This window comes from Prionailurus viverrinus, chromosome B1, assembly GCF_022837055.1.
Source record: "Prionailurus viverrinus isolate Anna chromosome B1, UM_Priviv_1.0, whole genome shotgun sequence".
Lineage (NCBI taxonomy): Eukaryota > Metazoa > Chordata > Mammalia > Carnivora > Felidae > Prionailurus > Prionailurus viverrinus.
In genome coordinates, this window is record NC_062564.1 from 6234528 (window position 1) to 6249492 (window position 14965).

The 14965-nt window shown below is 44.1% G+C and overlaps 1 protein-coding gene across 8 annotated transcripts in view; it reads left to right on the forward strand.

The window, feature by feature from the left end:
- Positions 1 to 14965, forward strand: part of MCPH1 (microcephalin 1) — a 276612-nt gene that overhangs the window by 42317 nt on the left and 219330 nt on the right. For 7 of the 8 annotated variants that reach the window (XM_047855480.1, XM_047855479.1, XM_047855484.1 and 4 more), the window contains 3 exons: positions 5487 to 5630; positions 9045 to 9131; positions 11665 to 13029. In XM_047855480.1, the coding sequence (XP_047711436.1) occupies positions 5487 to 5630; positions 9045 to 9131; positions 11665 to 13029 (1596 nt within the window). The remainder of the gene's footprint in view (positions 1 to 5486; positions 5631 to 9044; positions 9132 to 11664; positions 13030 to 14965) is intronic. The other variant, XM_047855478.1, reaches the window with a different exon arrangement.

Below are 14965 nucleotides of genomic sequence, written 5' to 3' on the forward strand. Positions count from 1 at the left end.
TTTTTTTTTTCAACGTTTATTTATTTTTGGGACAGAGAGAGACAGAGCATGAACGGGGGAGGGGCAGAGAGAGAGGGAGACACAGCATCGGAAACAGGCTCCAGGCTCTGAGCCATCAGCCCAGAGCCCGACGCGGGGCTCGAACTCCCGGACCGCGAGATCGTGACCTGGCTGAAGTCGGACGCTTAACCGACTGCGCCACCCAGGCGCCCCTTAATGTTTATTTTTTGAGAGAGAGACAGAGTGAGAGTGAGGGGAGAGCAGAGAGAGAGAGACACAGAATCTAAAGCAGGCTCCAGGCTCTGAGCTGTCAGCCCAGAGCCTGATGCGGGGCTCGAACCCATGGACCGTGAGATCATGACCTGAGCTGAAGTCACATGCTTAACCTACTGAGCCACCCAGGTGCCTCAATTCTTTTTTTTTTTTTTTTTTACCTTAAATATATATAATTTATATATAATATAATATAATATAAAATACATAAAATATAATATATATATTATTTGTCTATTATTCCTCAGTAAAGCTAGAAAAAAAAGAAGAAACATATTTCTATTGTCTTTGAGTTTTCATGATACCTATTTGCAAATTAGCCCACAGTTATATTTTTGTTTTTTTAAAGTTATTTCCTTTTAACTCTGCATTTTGTTTGCTTTTTTGCCTTCAACAGTTTGAATTTTATGTTCATGGGCCAGTTTTCTTTTTAAATATCCTACTTGGAGTTCACAGAGGTGCTTGAATTGTTTTTTCCCCTCTGTGTATCAGTTTCTATATTGTCTATTGACCTTTTCTTTACAGTTCACTAATACGTTCTGCTTCGTGTAATCTGCTATAAAACTCATCTTTTGAGTTCATAATTTTGGTTATTTTATTTTGCAGTTCTAGGGTTTCCCTTTTTGTAATAGATTCTGCTATTCTGATTAAATCACTCACATTTTTTCTTCTTATCTGCAAGATCTTGAATGCCTCTGCTCTGTTGTTTTGTATGTTTTTTTCCTCTTGCCTTTTGTCATCTAGCCCTGTCTCAGTAGGAATGATGGCTTTTGTAATTGAAGGCAAGTCATTAGTTATAAAGTATGTTTGAAACTCTAGGCAATATTACTTTCTTAGATACCGAGTTTCCAGTTTCCTCCACTAAGCCCACGGAGTAGGCTTTATCTGGACTGATTTGAATAGGAACTTCTCGGATTTTGGTAAGGCTTGGTAGACTTCTGATATGACACTGATACCAGGCTGTGGCCATCTAGACCTTTCCACCGAGAGCCTGCAGTCGTAACTAGGACCCCTTCCCCTGGCTGGCTCTCAGCTTCCAGAGAAAATAAACCACAGAGCACTTTACATCACACACTGCTTCGCTTTTGGGATCCTGCCTCTTGTAGCTTCAGAGTTTGGCAACTTTCTTGAGGGTGAAATCACATGCACGCAAGGGCTGGATTTCTACTCTGCCCTGTTCAGTGGGGAAGCTTTTGGTTTTCTCTTGAGTTTGTTGATACTGACAAACTGTTGGCTCTGTCTTCTCTTTGCTTGTACTTTTATTTCTCAGCAGCTGCTCTCTTCGTGCTCAAAGACCAGACCTTCAGCCTCTTGCCCCAGGCCCTTTAATGATAAATCCTCCTGGGGGTCCTCTGCTTAGTAGCTGGCCTCTGAGCATTCCCCCTCTCCAGAGTCTTGACTCATCTGGTCCTGCTCTCTTCAGTGGTTCCCTGATGCTTTTATGTAGACATCATTTGTAGTTTATATAGCTTTTGTATTTCTTTTTTCTCTGTGTAGGCATTACTTGCCTTCAAGATACTCTATTCCTGTCTTGAATTACTTGTAAAACATTACAGCACTGGAACAGTGGCACAATCACTTTTGTTTATGGTTGCACCTTGCACCAGGGTTTTAATGTTCTGTATTCACTGTAGAAGATCAGTTACCTACATTTTTCATTTCTGGTAGCAACAGGCTGCTTCTGTGGAATCAAAAAATAGAGACATTTTTGTCCTTAATGTATTTAGTCATAGAATCATTTCTGGGGTTTTTTTGAAGGCTGATTGGTATAACATACTGGTTTGCGATGTACAGTATAGTGATCCCATGCGCATATTGTCAAATGATCGCAAGTCCACTTAACATCTATCACCCTACATAGTTACACAACATTTTTTCCCTCAGCATAGAACTTTCCGGACCCAGTGTCCCAGCTACTTTCAGTACAGTATTAGCTGTAGTCCCCCTGACGTGCATCGCACCCCCATGCCTTGCTCGTTTTACAACTGGGAATGTGTGCTTTTCGACCCCTTTCGCCCATTTTCCTCACTCCCCGACTCCGGGCCTCAGACAGCCACCAGTCTGTTTTCTGTGTCCATGAGGTTGGTTTTTCTGTTTTTGTTTTCTGATTTTGTTTATAGATTACACATATAAGAGATAACATATAGTATTATCTTTTTCATTAAATGACTTATTTCACGTAGCGTAATGCCCTCAGGGCCTATCCATGTTATCATCAATGGCACGGTTTTGTTCTTTTTTTATGGTCAAATAACAGTCCTGTGTGTGTGTATACACATGCCCACGTTTCCCTTAATCCATAGATGGACATTTAGGTTGTTTCCTTGTTTGGCCTTTGTAATTAATGCTGCAGTGAAATGGGCGTGCAGATATATTTTCACATTAGTGTTTTTGTTTCCTTCAGGTAGATTTCCAAAAGTGGAATGCTGGATCATACGGAAGTTCTGTTTTTAGTTTTTTGAGAAACCTCCATAGAGTTTTTCAAAACGGCTGCATCAATTTACATTTCTGTCACGAGTGTACAAGAGTTCCTTTTCTGCACGTCCTCGCCAACACTTGTTATTTCTTATCTGTTTAATGATAGCTGTTCTAATATGTGGTTGGAATCTCACTGTGATTTTGATTTGCATTTCCTTGGTGTTGAATGATGTTGAGTCTCTTTTATGTACCTGTTGGCCATTTATATATCTTCTTTGGAAAAATGTCTTGTTTAGATCCTCTGCCCATTTTTAAAATTGAAGTTTTTTTTTCTTTTGTTAGATGTATTCTTTTTTTTTTTTTTAAGTTCATTTATTTATTTTGAGAGAGAGAGAGAGAGAGAGAGAGAGTAGGGAGGGCAGAGAGACAGAGACAATCCCAAGCAGGCTCTAGGCTGTCAACGCTCAACATAGGGCTCGAACTCAGGAACCATGAGATCCTGACCTGAGCTGAAATCAAGAAGAGTTGGACACTTAACTAACTGGGTTACCCAGGCACCCCTACATGTGTTCTTTTAATGATTTAGAGAAATACTTTAGGACCTCATGAAACTCTAAAGTACTATATGTGTTTTTCGTATTTCTCTTTTTTGCCTTTTTTACCACCTAAATTCAGGGTTTCTGGCCAGTCCCAACATGCCATTGATGCATGTAAGCAATTTCGGTAACTATATAGTGTATAGCATAGAAAAAGGAAACATTCATTTCTCTAGTTTTTTGTTTTAGTGTATGTTGCCATGTCACAAATTCTCTGTGTTCTGAAATTTTTTATGTAGAATTATCAAGCGTTGCTTTGAATTGTCATAGTAACGCAGCAGAATTAACGAACATTTGGCCTGCATGGTGCTGCCAGATAATTGTCCACACACCGTGCCTGTATCGTTCATTCTCGTGCTGAGTCATCCCCTGTCCGAGAGTCAAGTCTTTCTCTTGTGCTGTACTGGTCCCTCCTTTACAGCCTCACTCTGACTGTCTGGTCTGCTGTGCTGCTCCAGCCAGAAACACGCGGTAGTTCTTGACGTCACTTTCTGCCTGATGCCCCTTCTTTGCGAGGATCCTGACTCCTGCTTCCGAGTGATTGCTTGATTCCCTCTAAGCCTGCATCAACCCCATATGAGCCCTTCATGCGGCTCCTTGACTGGGCCCCGTGAGGCACTGTGTCCTTACCATCTGTCAGCTGACTAGGGTCAGAAGGGTGTAAACCAGAAGTCAGGGGGACACCCCACCTAGGGCTTCAGCATCAACAGTGTCATGGTCAGGAAGCGTCTTTCGGATGAAACCCTGTGTTTAACATGTCCTGCGGCACAGCATGGCCTCTGATCTGGTCTCCTCTCCAGCCTCACGGCAGCACCAGACCTCTCTGCCTCCTTCATCCTCTTGCCATTTGGGCCTTCTTCCTACACCAGTGATGCTGGATTTGAAAAGAGTTGGGCAAAGTACTGATAGATAAAAAATCAAATTTATATCTTAATAAAAATCAAAATACTGCAAATAAAAGGTGTTAAAGATACAACTGACATATGTCTGCATATTGTCAAAATTGTAGTTAGAGTTGTTCAGGCTTAAGAGTCACAAAGGAGAAGATAATGATTTTTGGTGGGTTTTTTTGTTTGGTGGGTGAGGGGAGGTGGTCAGAGCCCTAAAGTTCTCTTTGAGCAAGGTACGCATTCCAGAAAAAGGCACACCTGTGCACTGACACACAATTTAGCCCTCATTTCATGGCTGGAGGACTCCTGACCTCAGAGTTCGTGTGTTTGTGTGTGCATGTGTGTGTGTGTGCGCACGTGTGTTGGAGGTCAGGGAGGCTTGGTGAGTGGTGGTGGTTTCTATAAACCAGGCTGAAAACTACTGGAAGAGAGAACTTTCCCCGCACACATCTTCGGTTCTCAGCTGGGGATCTGTTACCGAAGACAGACTAACAGGAGAAAAGTGTACATGCTTGTACGTTTTCTGTGACATGGGGGCTCTCAAAGGAATTGAAGGCCCAATGCAGTGGTAGAACTTTCGTGCTGACGTTGAACAGAGAGGGGCAGCCGTGGAAGAGTGACATATAAGAAGGACCAAAAGAGAACACGGGTTGTTTTAACAAGGTCTGTTTTACAGGATTCTCTTGGCCTCAGCTCCCCATCCCTGGTGATAATGTGCAGGGGGTACACCTCTCAAAGGGGGAGTTTTATTTCCTGTCTTGAGGAAGAAGCTGGGCTGGGGGGTGTCAGAGCGCCTTTCTTTTCACCTGCTGTTAGGTGACTACACTTTGCCCATGGTAACCCCTTTGCCAAAGCGGCACGTTTGGGGTGACGTACCCCGACTCTCCTCACCAGCAGTTCGGAGCCAGATTGTGTTCTGGCTTTCCCTTCTCACTAGGTGTGTGAGCCTGGGCACATACAAATAAATTAACTTTGTTTCTTGGTTTCTTCATCTTTAAATTCTGATACCTGCTGCACGGTTTGGGGAGAGGTTGAATGAAATGGTGCGTGGATAGTGCTTAGTGCACAGTCCCTGGCAGGTGGGCGTTTCTCAGCAGATGTCAGCAGTTTTAGTGCCAGTGTTGATGATCGTGGAGGTGGTAGGCTGATGACAGAGCATTGGCCGTAGTAGGTGATGATGGTGAAGGGGAGGAGGAGGACCGCGGGGATGGGCCGCGGGGTGTTCCCTTGAAACGAATCAGATGGTTGCAGTAAGAAGGCTTTTTTTTTTTTTTTTAAAGCTTAAAATTGGATTTTTGTTTATTTTCAGATAATGATGTCCCTGTTCTCTTATTTGAATCTAATGGCTCATTGGTGTACAGTCCCACAATTAAAATGTGCAGCGGCCAGCACAACACCATGCAGAAGAGGTTACAGCAGATGAAGGAGAAAAGGGAGAACCTGTCACCTACCTGTAAGTGTGCACACTTTATAAAGGGAGCAGAGCACTTGCTGAGTGAACTGTGGGGGGAAGGTTTTTTCCTTCTTCCCTAGATACTTCACTTGTTTCCTGATTCTAATAGATTTTTACCTATTTCAGGGTGGACTGTGTTAATATTTTCCTCCAGAAAATCTTAGGCTTCATTAAGATTTTTAAAGCATATATTTTAAGCATATATTGGGCGTGTACTTTTTGGATGTATAGGTTGAGAATCTATTTTTTGTAGCCCCTTTGTGATTTTTAATATCTTTGGGATTTTTTTTTTTTTTTTAATAATAAACCAGGCTCTTCTTTTGAGAGAATTTGCTTTAGACTAATTATCTCCTGCATGAGTTTATGTTTTTCTTTATTTGGGCTATCTTTAAAATTTCCGGTTAAATAACGTGTGAGCACATTTTCATAAAACATTTACCAGCATGTGGCTCATAGTGAACACCCATCTGGATTCCCATCGAATGCTCCTCCGCCCACGGGTAACCCACATTTTAAGTTGGCGTGTTTTTCCACATTGTTTCTGGTGTGGTATACGCCTACGTGCACAGGCTTCTGTATCTTTCTGTGTGCTGTGGACCTGTAGTCTTTCTTCACCTAAATTGAATCTGGCATACCTATTATTTTAAGCCTTTTTTTTTTTTTTTTTAACCTTACAAGTGGCTTCGAGGTTTTTTCCAAATCAGTAGGTATGGACCCTACTTCTCCCTTTCTTTTCTTTTCTCTTTTTAAGATGCTGCGGAGTAGTTTAGAGTTTAGATACTGAATCGTCTGTTAGTGGAGGTTTTCCCAATTTTTCTTTATTAGAAATAGTGCTGCAAGTCTTTATTCTTCTTAAATTGCATGGTGTGGTTCTTGTGTTTTGTTTAACCATTTTCCTATTTGTGGTCATAAGGCTTTCCATTTCCTGTTCACTGTTACAATCCGTATGCCAGTAGACCTGCTTCTCAGTAAATCTGTGTAGTCCTGTGTATTTCAATAGTATTAATTCATAAAGATGGAATTTAAAATTTTTGCCTTTCAAAATGGCATTTTACTGTCGCCTGCTGTTTATGAGCCAGTTTCTCCAGGTTTGGGAAAATGGTGTGACTCTGTATCTTTTTCAGTTTGGGATAGAAGAACCACATTTCTTTGTTTAATTAGCTTTCGAGGTCACTTTTTATGAGAGGAACGTATTTTTATGTTATTGATTCTATCAGTAATTACAACTTTTACATTATCTTTGTGAATTATATGTTTTTGTCCAGTTGCCTGTTTTTCGGATTTGTAAGGGTCTTTTTTATATCATGCACAATAATCGTCATATGTTGCAACATTTTCTCGTGGCTAGCGTGGAGCCCAGTGTGCATTCATAGTAGGCACTCAGTAAATATATTGTTGATTGAAATACTCAAAATCTTTTGTTTTCTCATTTAACATGCAACAACTTATATGAGGCAGAAACATTACATTTAATGTAGACAAATCTGTTCGTTTTTTCCTTAGGGCATCCAGGATTCCCCTGACGCTCAGAACTCCCCCACCACAAGGTTTTAAAATTGTTGTGTGTTTTTTCCTGTTACCTTTATGGTTTATTTCAGCCTATCTTGAATTTGTATTTGTATGTGAATGTGCAGTGGGCACCTGTACCGGTTAAGGTTAGCTTTGGCCGCGTGTAACAAACAAAACCAGTGGCTCAGATTAGATACAGGTGCGTGTTTCCGCCACGTCAAAGGAGTCCTAAGCACAAGTCATAGGGTGGCTATTCTGTGGTTTTCAAGAGTCTTGTGTCTCATTTTTCTGCTTAGTCTTCTTTGGTGCCTGGCTTCTGCTTTAAAATGTCTGTGCCTCCCAGCTGAGCTAGCTCCCTGTGGGCAACCTGGTATACCAGAAGTTCGATCCAATAGGACTCAGTCTTACAGCTCTTCTTGGTTGTAAGCATTTATGGCTAGAGAACTGTAGAGGCAAAAAACGACTCCAGATAATCCAAGAAATAAAGCACAGTCCTTTGTATTGTGTTCATCCACGTAGTTTGATTTGCCTGATGACCAGTGTCACCCAGGATGACAGCCAAGGGGGACTGTAGTAGATTTAGCCTGAGAAGGAGACTACAAACAAGGCTGAAAATGGTCTTTTACAAGAGCATGGCTACACTGATAGAATGAGGTTTCTGTTGTTAAGAGGAGGGGGGCGTGGATGTGGAGCTAGGGAGCAAGCAGTGTTCCGCTCACTGTCTCATCACGTGTATACTTTATATGCCTCAAGCGTTGTGCCGTTACTTTGCGGTGTGAATTCTGCCACTTGACTGCGTCCAGCACAGCTCAGAATTCAACATCTGAAACACTTCTCTCTGTGCTCACCTCTCTTATCTTGGTTTAAATTGTCTGCTTATGTTTCCTCAAGAAAGCATGCCGTGAGTCTCTTTAACAAGCATCTTTGGGTATGAGACCAAAACATCTTTCTTGTTTCTGGTTTGTCGTCTGCACAGCCTTTGAAGATGATATTTGTGACCTTACTTGTTAAGTGATTGATGTCCTGGATTTTTTCTGTGAAATCTCTGAGGTTTCTCAACCTTGACACTGTCGACATTTTGGGCTGATCAATTCTTTGCTGAGGGCACGTGAGGGGTGGTGGGAGGGTGCTGTCCTGTGACTGGCAGGGTGTCTCGCAGCATCCCTGGCCTCTGCCCACTCACTGCACACCAGCAGTATTCAGGTCACACCCACGTGACATCCAGTGATGTCTGCAGACGTGACCATCACCCGCTGGGAGCCAAGATGCCCAGGGCTTAGAACCGCTGCTCTAGTTACAGGGCTAACTGTTGCTTCTAGAAGAAGGAGCCTTGACTATCAGACAACAAGATGAATTGAGAATATTTGTTTACCTGTGTTGGGCTTCTGCTTAGGCCCAGGCAAACTGACTTTTCAAAATCTCTTCTAATTATCCTAAATTTAATCCTTTTTATAACATGATTTATGTAGGGGCTCCTGGGTGACTCAGTTTAGCATCCGACTTCAGCTCAGGTCATGATCTCACAGTCCGTGAGTTCGAGCCCCACGTCAGGCTCTGTGCCGACAGCCCGGAGCCTGGAGCCTGCTTCGGATTCTGTGTCTCCCTCTCTCTCTGCCCTTCCCCTGCTCATGCTCTGTCTCTCTCTGTCTCAAAGATAAAAAAAATAAAAATAAAAAATAAAATTAAAAAAACATGACTTATGTAGATTAGTTTTTACGAATCTCACCATCTGCAGTAGATTTGAGTAAGAGTTTTTTGTGCTTACCGTTTTGTAGTAAGTCGGGAGTGTGAACTAACAGGCATAAATCGATGTTGGTGTGGTGTGGGAGAGCAGAACCAGTGGGTTTGCCGTGGGCTCCCACGAGTCAGAGGTGCATCCGATGAAGGGTATGGTTATGTTTTCAGCTTCCCAGCTGCTTGAGAAGTCTCACGATGAGCCATTTAAGTCCCCGTGTGAAGCTTGGAACATTTCACGTGATACTTTGTGTTCAGGTAAAGTTATTTTCTTTTCTGTGTTATATTTAAACTTTGAGAATATTATGATTTTCGTATTTGGAGTTTCTTCTGATGTGAAGAACAGCTAAAAACTAGAATTCATGAATTTCCCTGGAACTAGGTAATAAAAAATAGGTATTATAATGCAATTAGCATATGAGAAATTTCATCAGTTAAATCACCTGGGATTCCAACGGTTTTTCTCCCAGGCATTTGCTCTCTTGGCACAGAAACTATTGCTCATTGTTCAAAAAAAAGTCCGTGCTGTAAGTGCTAATTCGCTTGCATTGTAGACTGTGTTACTGACAACACAGGGCTGCTCGTTTCACACCATATATCATGACCATAAGGAGCATATGACTGAGTGCCCGTGAGGTGTGGAAAGATCATTGAGAAATTTAGAAGATAGATGGATTTCTGTTTGGAAGCAGAGTATTGGAGGGGCTCCTGGGGAGCTCAGTCGGTCAAGTGTCTGATTTCGGCTCAGGTCATGATCTCACGGTTTGTGAGTTCGAGCCCCGCATCGGGCCCTGTGCTGACCGCTTGGAGCCTGGAGCCTGCTTCGGATTCTGTGTCTCCCTGTCTCTCTGCCCCTCCCCTGCTTGTGCTCTGTCTGTCTCTCTCAAAAATACTTAAACAATAAAAAAAATTTTAGCCAAGTATTAGAATAGAATTAGAATTATATATTATACATCCACCTTTTAAATGTGGAAGCCTGTGTTATGCTTTGAATGATCATTTTTCATGCTTATAGCTTTCCTTTGAGTAAATTTTAAGAAATGTGATATAACCACCTAGTTTCAGCTGACAGTAGGGCCCAAATAAGAATCAGTGACCCCCGTAAAGAGCTAGCTGTTCAAAGTGCTTGAAATGTTACAGAATATCCTATGAAAGTCACAGCAGGGATAGATGACAGAATAGTGTGGAGGTATTAGGAGTTTAAACTACAGCTCCCTTTCATGTGTGGCTTATTTTTTTTTTTTTTAAGTTTATTTATTTATTTTGAGAGAGAGAGAGCTCAGGAGGGGCAGACAGAGGGGGAGAGAGAATCCCAAGCAGACTCTGTGCCATCAGCATGGAGGTGGAAGCGGGCTCGAACTCACGAACTGTGAGATCCTGACCTGAGCCAAAATCAAGAGTCGGATGCTTAACCAACTGAGCCACCCAGGTGGCCCATGTGTGGCTTATTTTATAATCTGTTTGGTGTGTGTTGGAATTATTTACCCATTTATCTTAAATAATCTCTTTTTATTTCACACTTGATGGATTTATTTTACGTAAGTTGGACACAAGTAATAGTATGTAACACAGATTTCATTTTTCCTGTGTCACAGGTGCTCTTCTGGGTATCTTACATACTGTGTTTCATTTAACACCCCCACTAGCCCTACTAAATGGTTACCCTTGTCACCCCCATTTTGTTCACGAGAAAACTAGGCCAGCGAGGTCAAGCAGCTCGTAAAAGTTCATAGAGTTTGTGATTGGCCAGTCCACGACCTGAACCTAAGCAGTGTGACCTCAGAATTTATGCCCAATGACCTGTCTCACTGCTTGTCAGCTTTTTGAAAAGTGTGCTAAGTGTCTTCAGCTGCTGGTATTAAAAGTGTCCTCTGTTTCTTGCTCCTGACTTAGGGACACACAGGCTCCTTGACTTGGTGTGGGTACAGCGCCTCCCTGCCCTGTGGGCTTTGCTGCTCCCTGTGGATCACCTCTGTGGGGCTCGAGGCCTCAGATGCCAGAAAATAGTGTCTGTGCACTGGGAACTTCCAGTTTAGTGAGAGGGACAGATAGGAATAATAAGAACACTAGGACACCTGCTTTTGGGAAATTCAGGCAGCATTCTGTGTACTAGAGGAGGATGTGTGCAACCAGACCTGGTGCAGCGGGAGGGTTCAGAGATAGGCACGTTCGAGGGGTGGGGGGAGGTTTGAAGTACGGATAGGAATTACCCAGATTAAAGTGTGGGGTGAAGGCAGGGCCTGGAGGGACACACACGCTTGCAGTTTTCGGGAGACAGGGGGCGGTCAGCTTAGCACTACTCTCAAGAAATGTACAAGACACAAGGGAAGACAGCACCCTACCATCTACCTGGTGGTTCACTGTTGGATATAAATACAACATGAGGCTTTGAGTGGAGGACTGGGGGTCGGTGGGCTGTGTTCACGAAAGGCTAGAACTTGACCTAGACCATGGTGTTAGTCCTAACCTTTTAGAATGATTGACCTTCTTGAGAATTGAACAAGGTGCCAATGCTCTTTCTGAAAACACATGCACATGCATGTGAATGTACAGAAGGTGAGTGTGATGGTGGTGGAGGTCTGTCCCTGCCTCCCGCCCCCCGTGCCGTCCATGTGCACGCTGATGCCTGGGTTCGTTAGTGAAAAATGCTGGTCCTAAAGGGTCCTCAGGTGGATGTGGTTGATACTGTCTTTAACCAGTAGCTGTGTTTAAGAAGTATCGGTTAACTGAAAATTACTTCTGTAATAATTGAAAGCATCTTAAAAGTTAATTCTTTACTGATGTTTTCCAGATGAATCCTTTGCTGGTGCTCTGGACTCATCTTTTGACAATCTTTCTGGAAACTCAGGGTGTGGAAGTCAGGAGAGGAGAGTGGGAGAAGTCGCTGATGAAAGTAGAAGTGGTGTGTGTGTTTCTTCACCTGCACTGAAGACCGGTAGTGTTCATTCGTCGGCACCTGCTGGTCCTTCAGCTTCCCTAAAGACCGGTAGTGTTCATTCATCGGCACCTGCTGGTCCTTCAGCTTCCCTGAAGACCGGTAGTGTTCATTCGTCGGTGCCTGCTGGTCCTTCAGCTTCCGTAAAGACCGGTAGTGTTCATTCATTGGCACCTGCTGGTCCTTCAGCTTCCCTGAAGACCGGTAGTGTTCATTCGTCAGCACCTGCTGGTCACCTCAGCCAGTTAACTCCTCAGAATCCCTCGGGCCGTCTTTCAGAACAAGAAGTAAGTCGGCAGAGGGATCCTGCGGGTGAAGCGGTCACCCCCGACACATGGTCCGGGGGAGCACCCAGGGAGGTGTTTGGCATGAAACACGGTCTGCCCCCTACGTTATCTGCGACAGAACGCCACCCTTGGGGACATTCACGATCTGAGAGCTCCTCGGCGAAGAGAAGAAGAAAGTCTGAGATCTCAGATTGGTCCCCGACAGGAAGACTAAAGAAGAGGTGCCGTGGGAAACCCGGCGTGTCACAGGAGTGGCTCCTCGCGTCGGGGGACCGCCTGCACTTTGGGCCCGGGGCTGCTGCCCAGGCTCCTGGCTGCGGCGTGTCCTCGTACGACGATTACTTTTCACCTGACAACCTCAAAGAGAGGAGCTCGGACGGTCTTCTCCCCGGGTGTCAGTCGTCAGCGGGCCCTGCTCTCTTCGTCTGCAGAGGCCTCTCTCGGGGGGAGAGAAGGAACATACTGCAGACGTCTGACTTCTCCTGCATTGGGAAGAATCCCGGCCCAGTCCCCACGAGCGATTTAACGGCACAGAGTCGCCGCAGTCTTGAGAAACCCACACGTGACAAAGCAAACGCAGCGTGGGCTTGCCTGGCCGCTGAGGAAACCGCAGGGAGTCGTCCGCAGGCTGGTGCTCAGAGAGGGGAGGGTACGCGCCCAGATGGCGCAGACTCTCCGGTCCACGACGCACTGCCTGCTGCGGACGGGCTTGGCGGGAAAGGACCTGACGGGGACTCACGTCCCCTGGAAGGGGGCAGCGCGGAAGCCAGAGAGCTGATGGGCGCGGGGAGCGTGCAGAAAGAAGACCGCCCTCGGACGAAGTGGGAGTCCAGCGGTGGAACGCAGCCTGACGACCGGCTGGGTTTTGCAGGCGACTGCATCGCGGACACCTCCGCCCAACAGAGGGAAGATGTGTCCAGAGGATGCAGTGAAAGTACGTGAATCTCCTTTTCCAGGTGTCTTGGTTATGGGAATATGGGACGGTGTGTCCGTCTTGTGAAGTCACCACAGCCTTTTCGTAATTAAAGTGTTTGCTTTTTTCCTTTTTTTATTTTTAAAGAACGGGTGTTTGATGTTTTCCAATGATAGGTTCTTTAGGAGAAGGTGGCTCACCGCCCTGTCGTATTTCTAGGCTCATTGGTCCAATCTGCTGTTAGGAATACGTTTCTCCAAGCCTTTCCGTGTGGGTAACGAGTGAGTGAAGCCTGACGTGCGAAGTCAACCAGAGCAGGTGCTCCCCTGTTTGCATGCAGCCTCCTCCTGGAACATGGCTGGTGTGCAGACAGGCGTTCTGACGGAGGGTTTGAACATCTCTCTGCTCACAGGAGTGAGGCTCTTGATGCTGGAAGGATAGTAAGGCGGTGTGAGCATTGCTTCCACCAGGAAAAGAGAAGGTACGAGAAAGGAACTGTGGAAATATGTTAGCAGTATTTATTTGGAAGAAAATTGGGGCAGTGTTAGTTATAAAGAAAAATGTTTTTAACGTTTTTGCTCAGGGTAAGTTTATCGTAACAGGCCTCGTTGGCTTCTATTTAGTTTGCTTTAAGCTGTGATTTAAATAGACTTTTATTTCTGTGTGTAATTTAACTGTAGCCATCGTAATAAACTGTGTAATTGTAGCAAAAGTAGCAACAAGAGAAGACATTTTATTTTACACTTTGATTACAAGCACAGATAAATTCCAGCAATCAAAAGTGATGAAATCTTGAACTTTAACCATGTTTACCGAAAGATGAAGCTGAAATTTCCATAAGACTAACTTTATCCTTGATTATTTGTTTGCTTACCCTATGATTTTAACTAACCTTCTCAAGATGCAGAAGTTATAGGGGTTGAAATAATCACTGCTGTAGATCTTTTCCTTGGGTATAAAGTCCCCAGAATAGCCTCACAGAGGATTAATTTTGTATATTTTTAATATCTTAGCTTTCCGAAAATATATAACATTTGACAAACTATATCTTGTGTTAGCCTCAGTATGTGTTTTCAAAATATTTATTTTAAAATCATGTTGACTCTAAGGTTAATATAAAACAGTAGATATATAGAATTATTTTGGTAGTTAAGAGTATCCTGTTCTTAAAGCTTACATTCTCATTTTCTTCGGTTTTTATCTTGTTTATTTTTAAAGCCTTTGAATAATATTTAATGATGTGAAAATATAAATTCGGGGGACGAAAGGCTGGTTGCAGACATGAGGCGCACCCCGCAGCCCCGACGTCGTTCAGAAAGAGCGCGGTTGTCCCTGCAGGCGGGATGTTGTAGCACTCTCCCCCGCGTCCACAGTCCCCTGGGGCCTGGAGCACGTGGAAAACCCCGAGGGGCCAGCACTGGGCGCTCCAGGGGACTGCGGATGTCGGCCTCATCTGATGTGGGCTGTCACACAGCGGTGTGCAGCCAGGGCCCTGGTGTGACCGAACTTCACTCCGAGAAACAGATGTTCTATGCCCTCTAATGTAAGGATGTCTTGTAGGGTCACTTTGTTTGATGTCATTCCACAAAGACAGAAAATCATTGCATTGAAGGGCTGGAGAGACTTCTGTATTGTCTAGCCTAAACCAAATCCCTTTGTTTTGTTGTGATAAAATCAAGACCCACTGATGGGTTTAAATTGCCTGTTACCAGCTCAGCCGGTGTCCCACCTCTGTCTGGGAACCTACCATGGGGGTGGAAGCACAGAGCCTGCAGCTTACTCTAGACTTTGCTTGTGTGCTCAGTTGTGGAGCAGGAATAATACTCTGTACATGAAGCGGTACCTCCAAGTCTTCTATGTTGAAATAAAAGTCTTTTTTCAATTTCTGCTTTCAGTTCACTTGTACTCATTGCCCTTGTCGGTATGGAAGGTAGAAGGTGGCACTAAAGGTTACAAG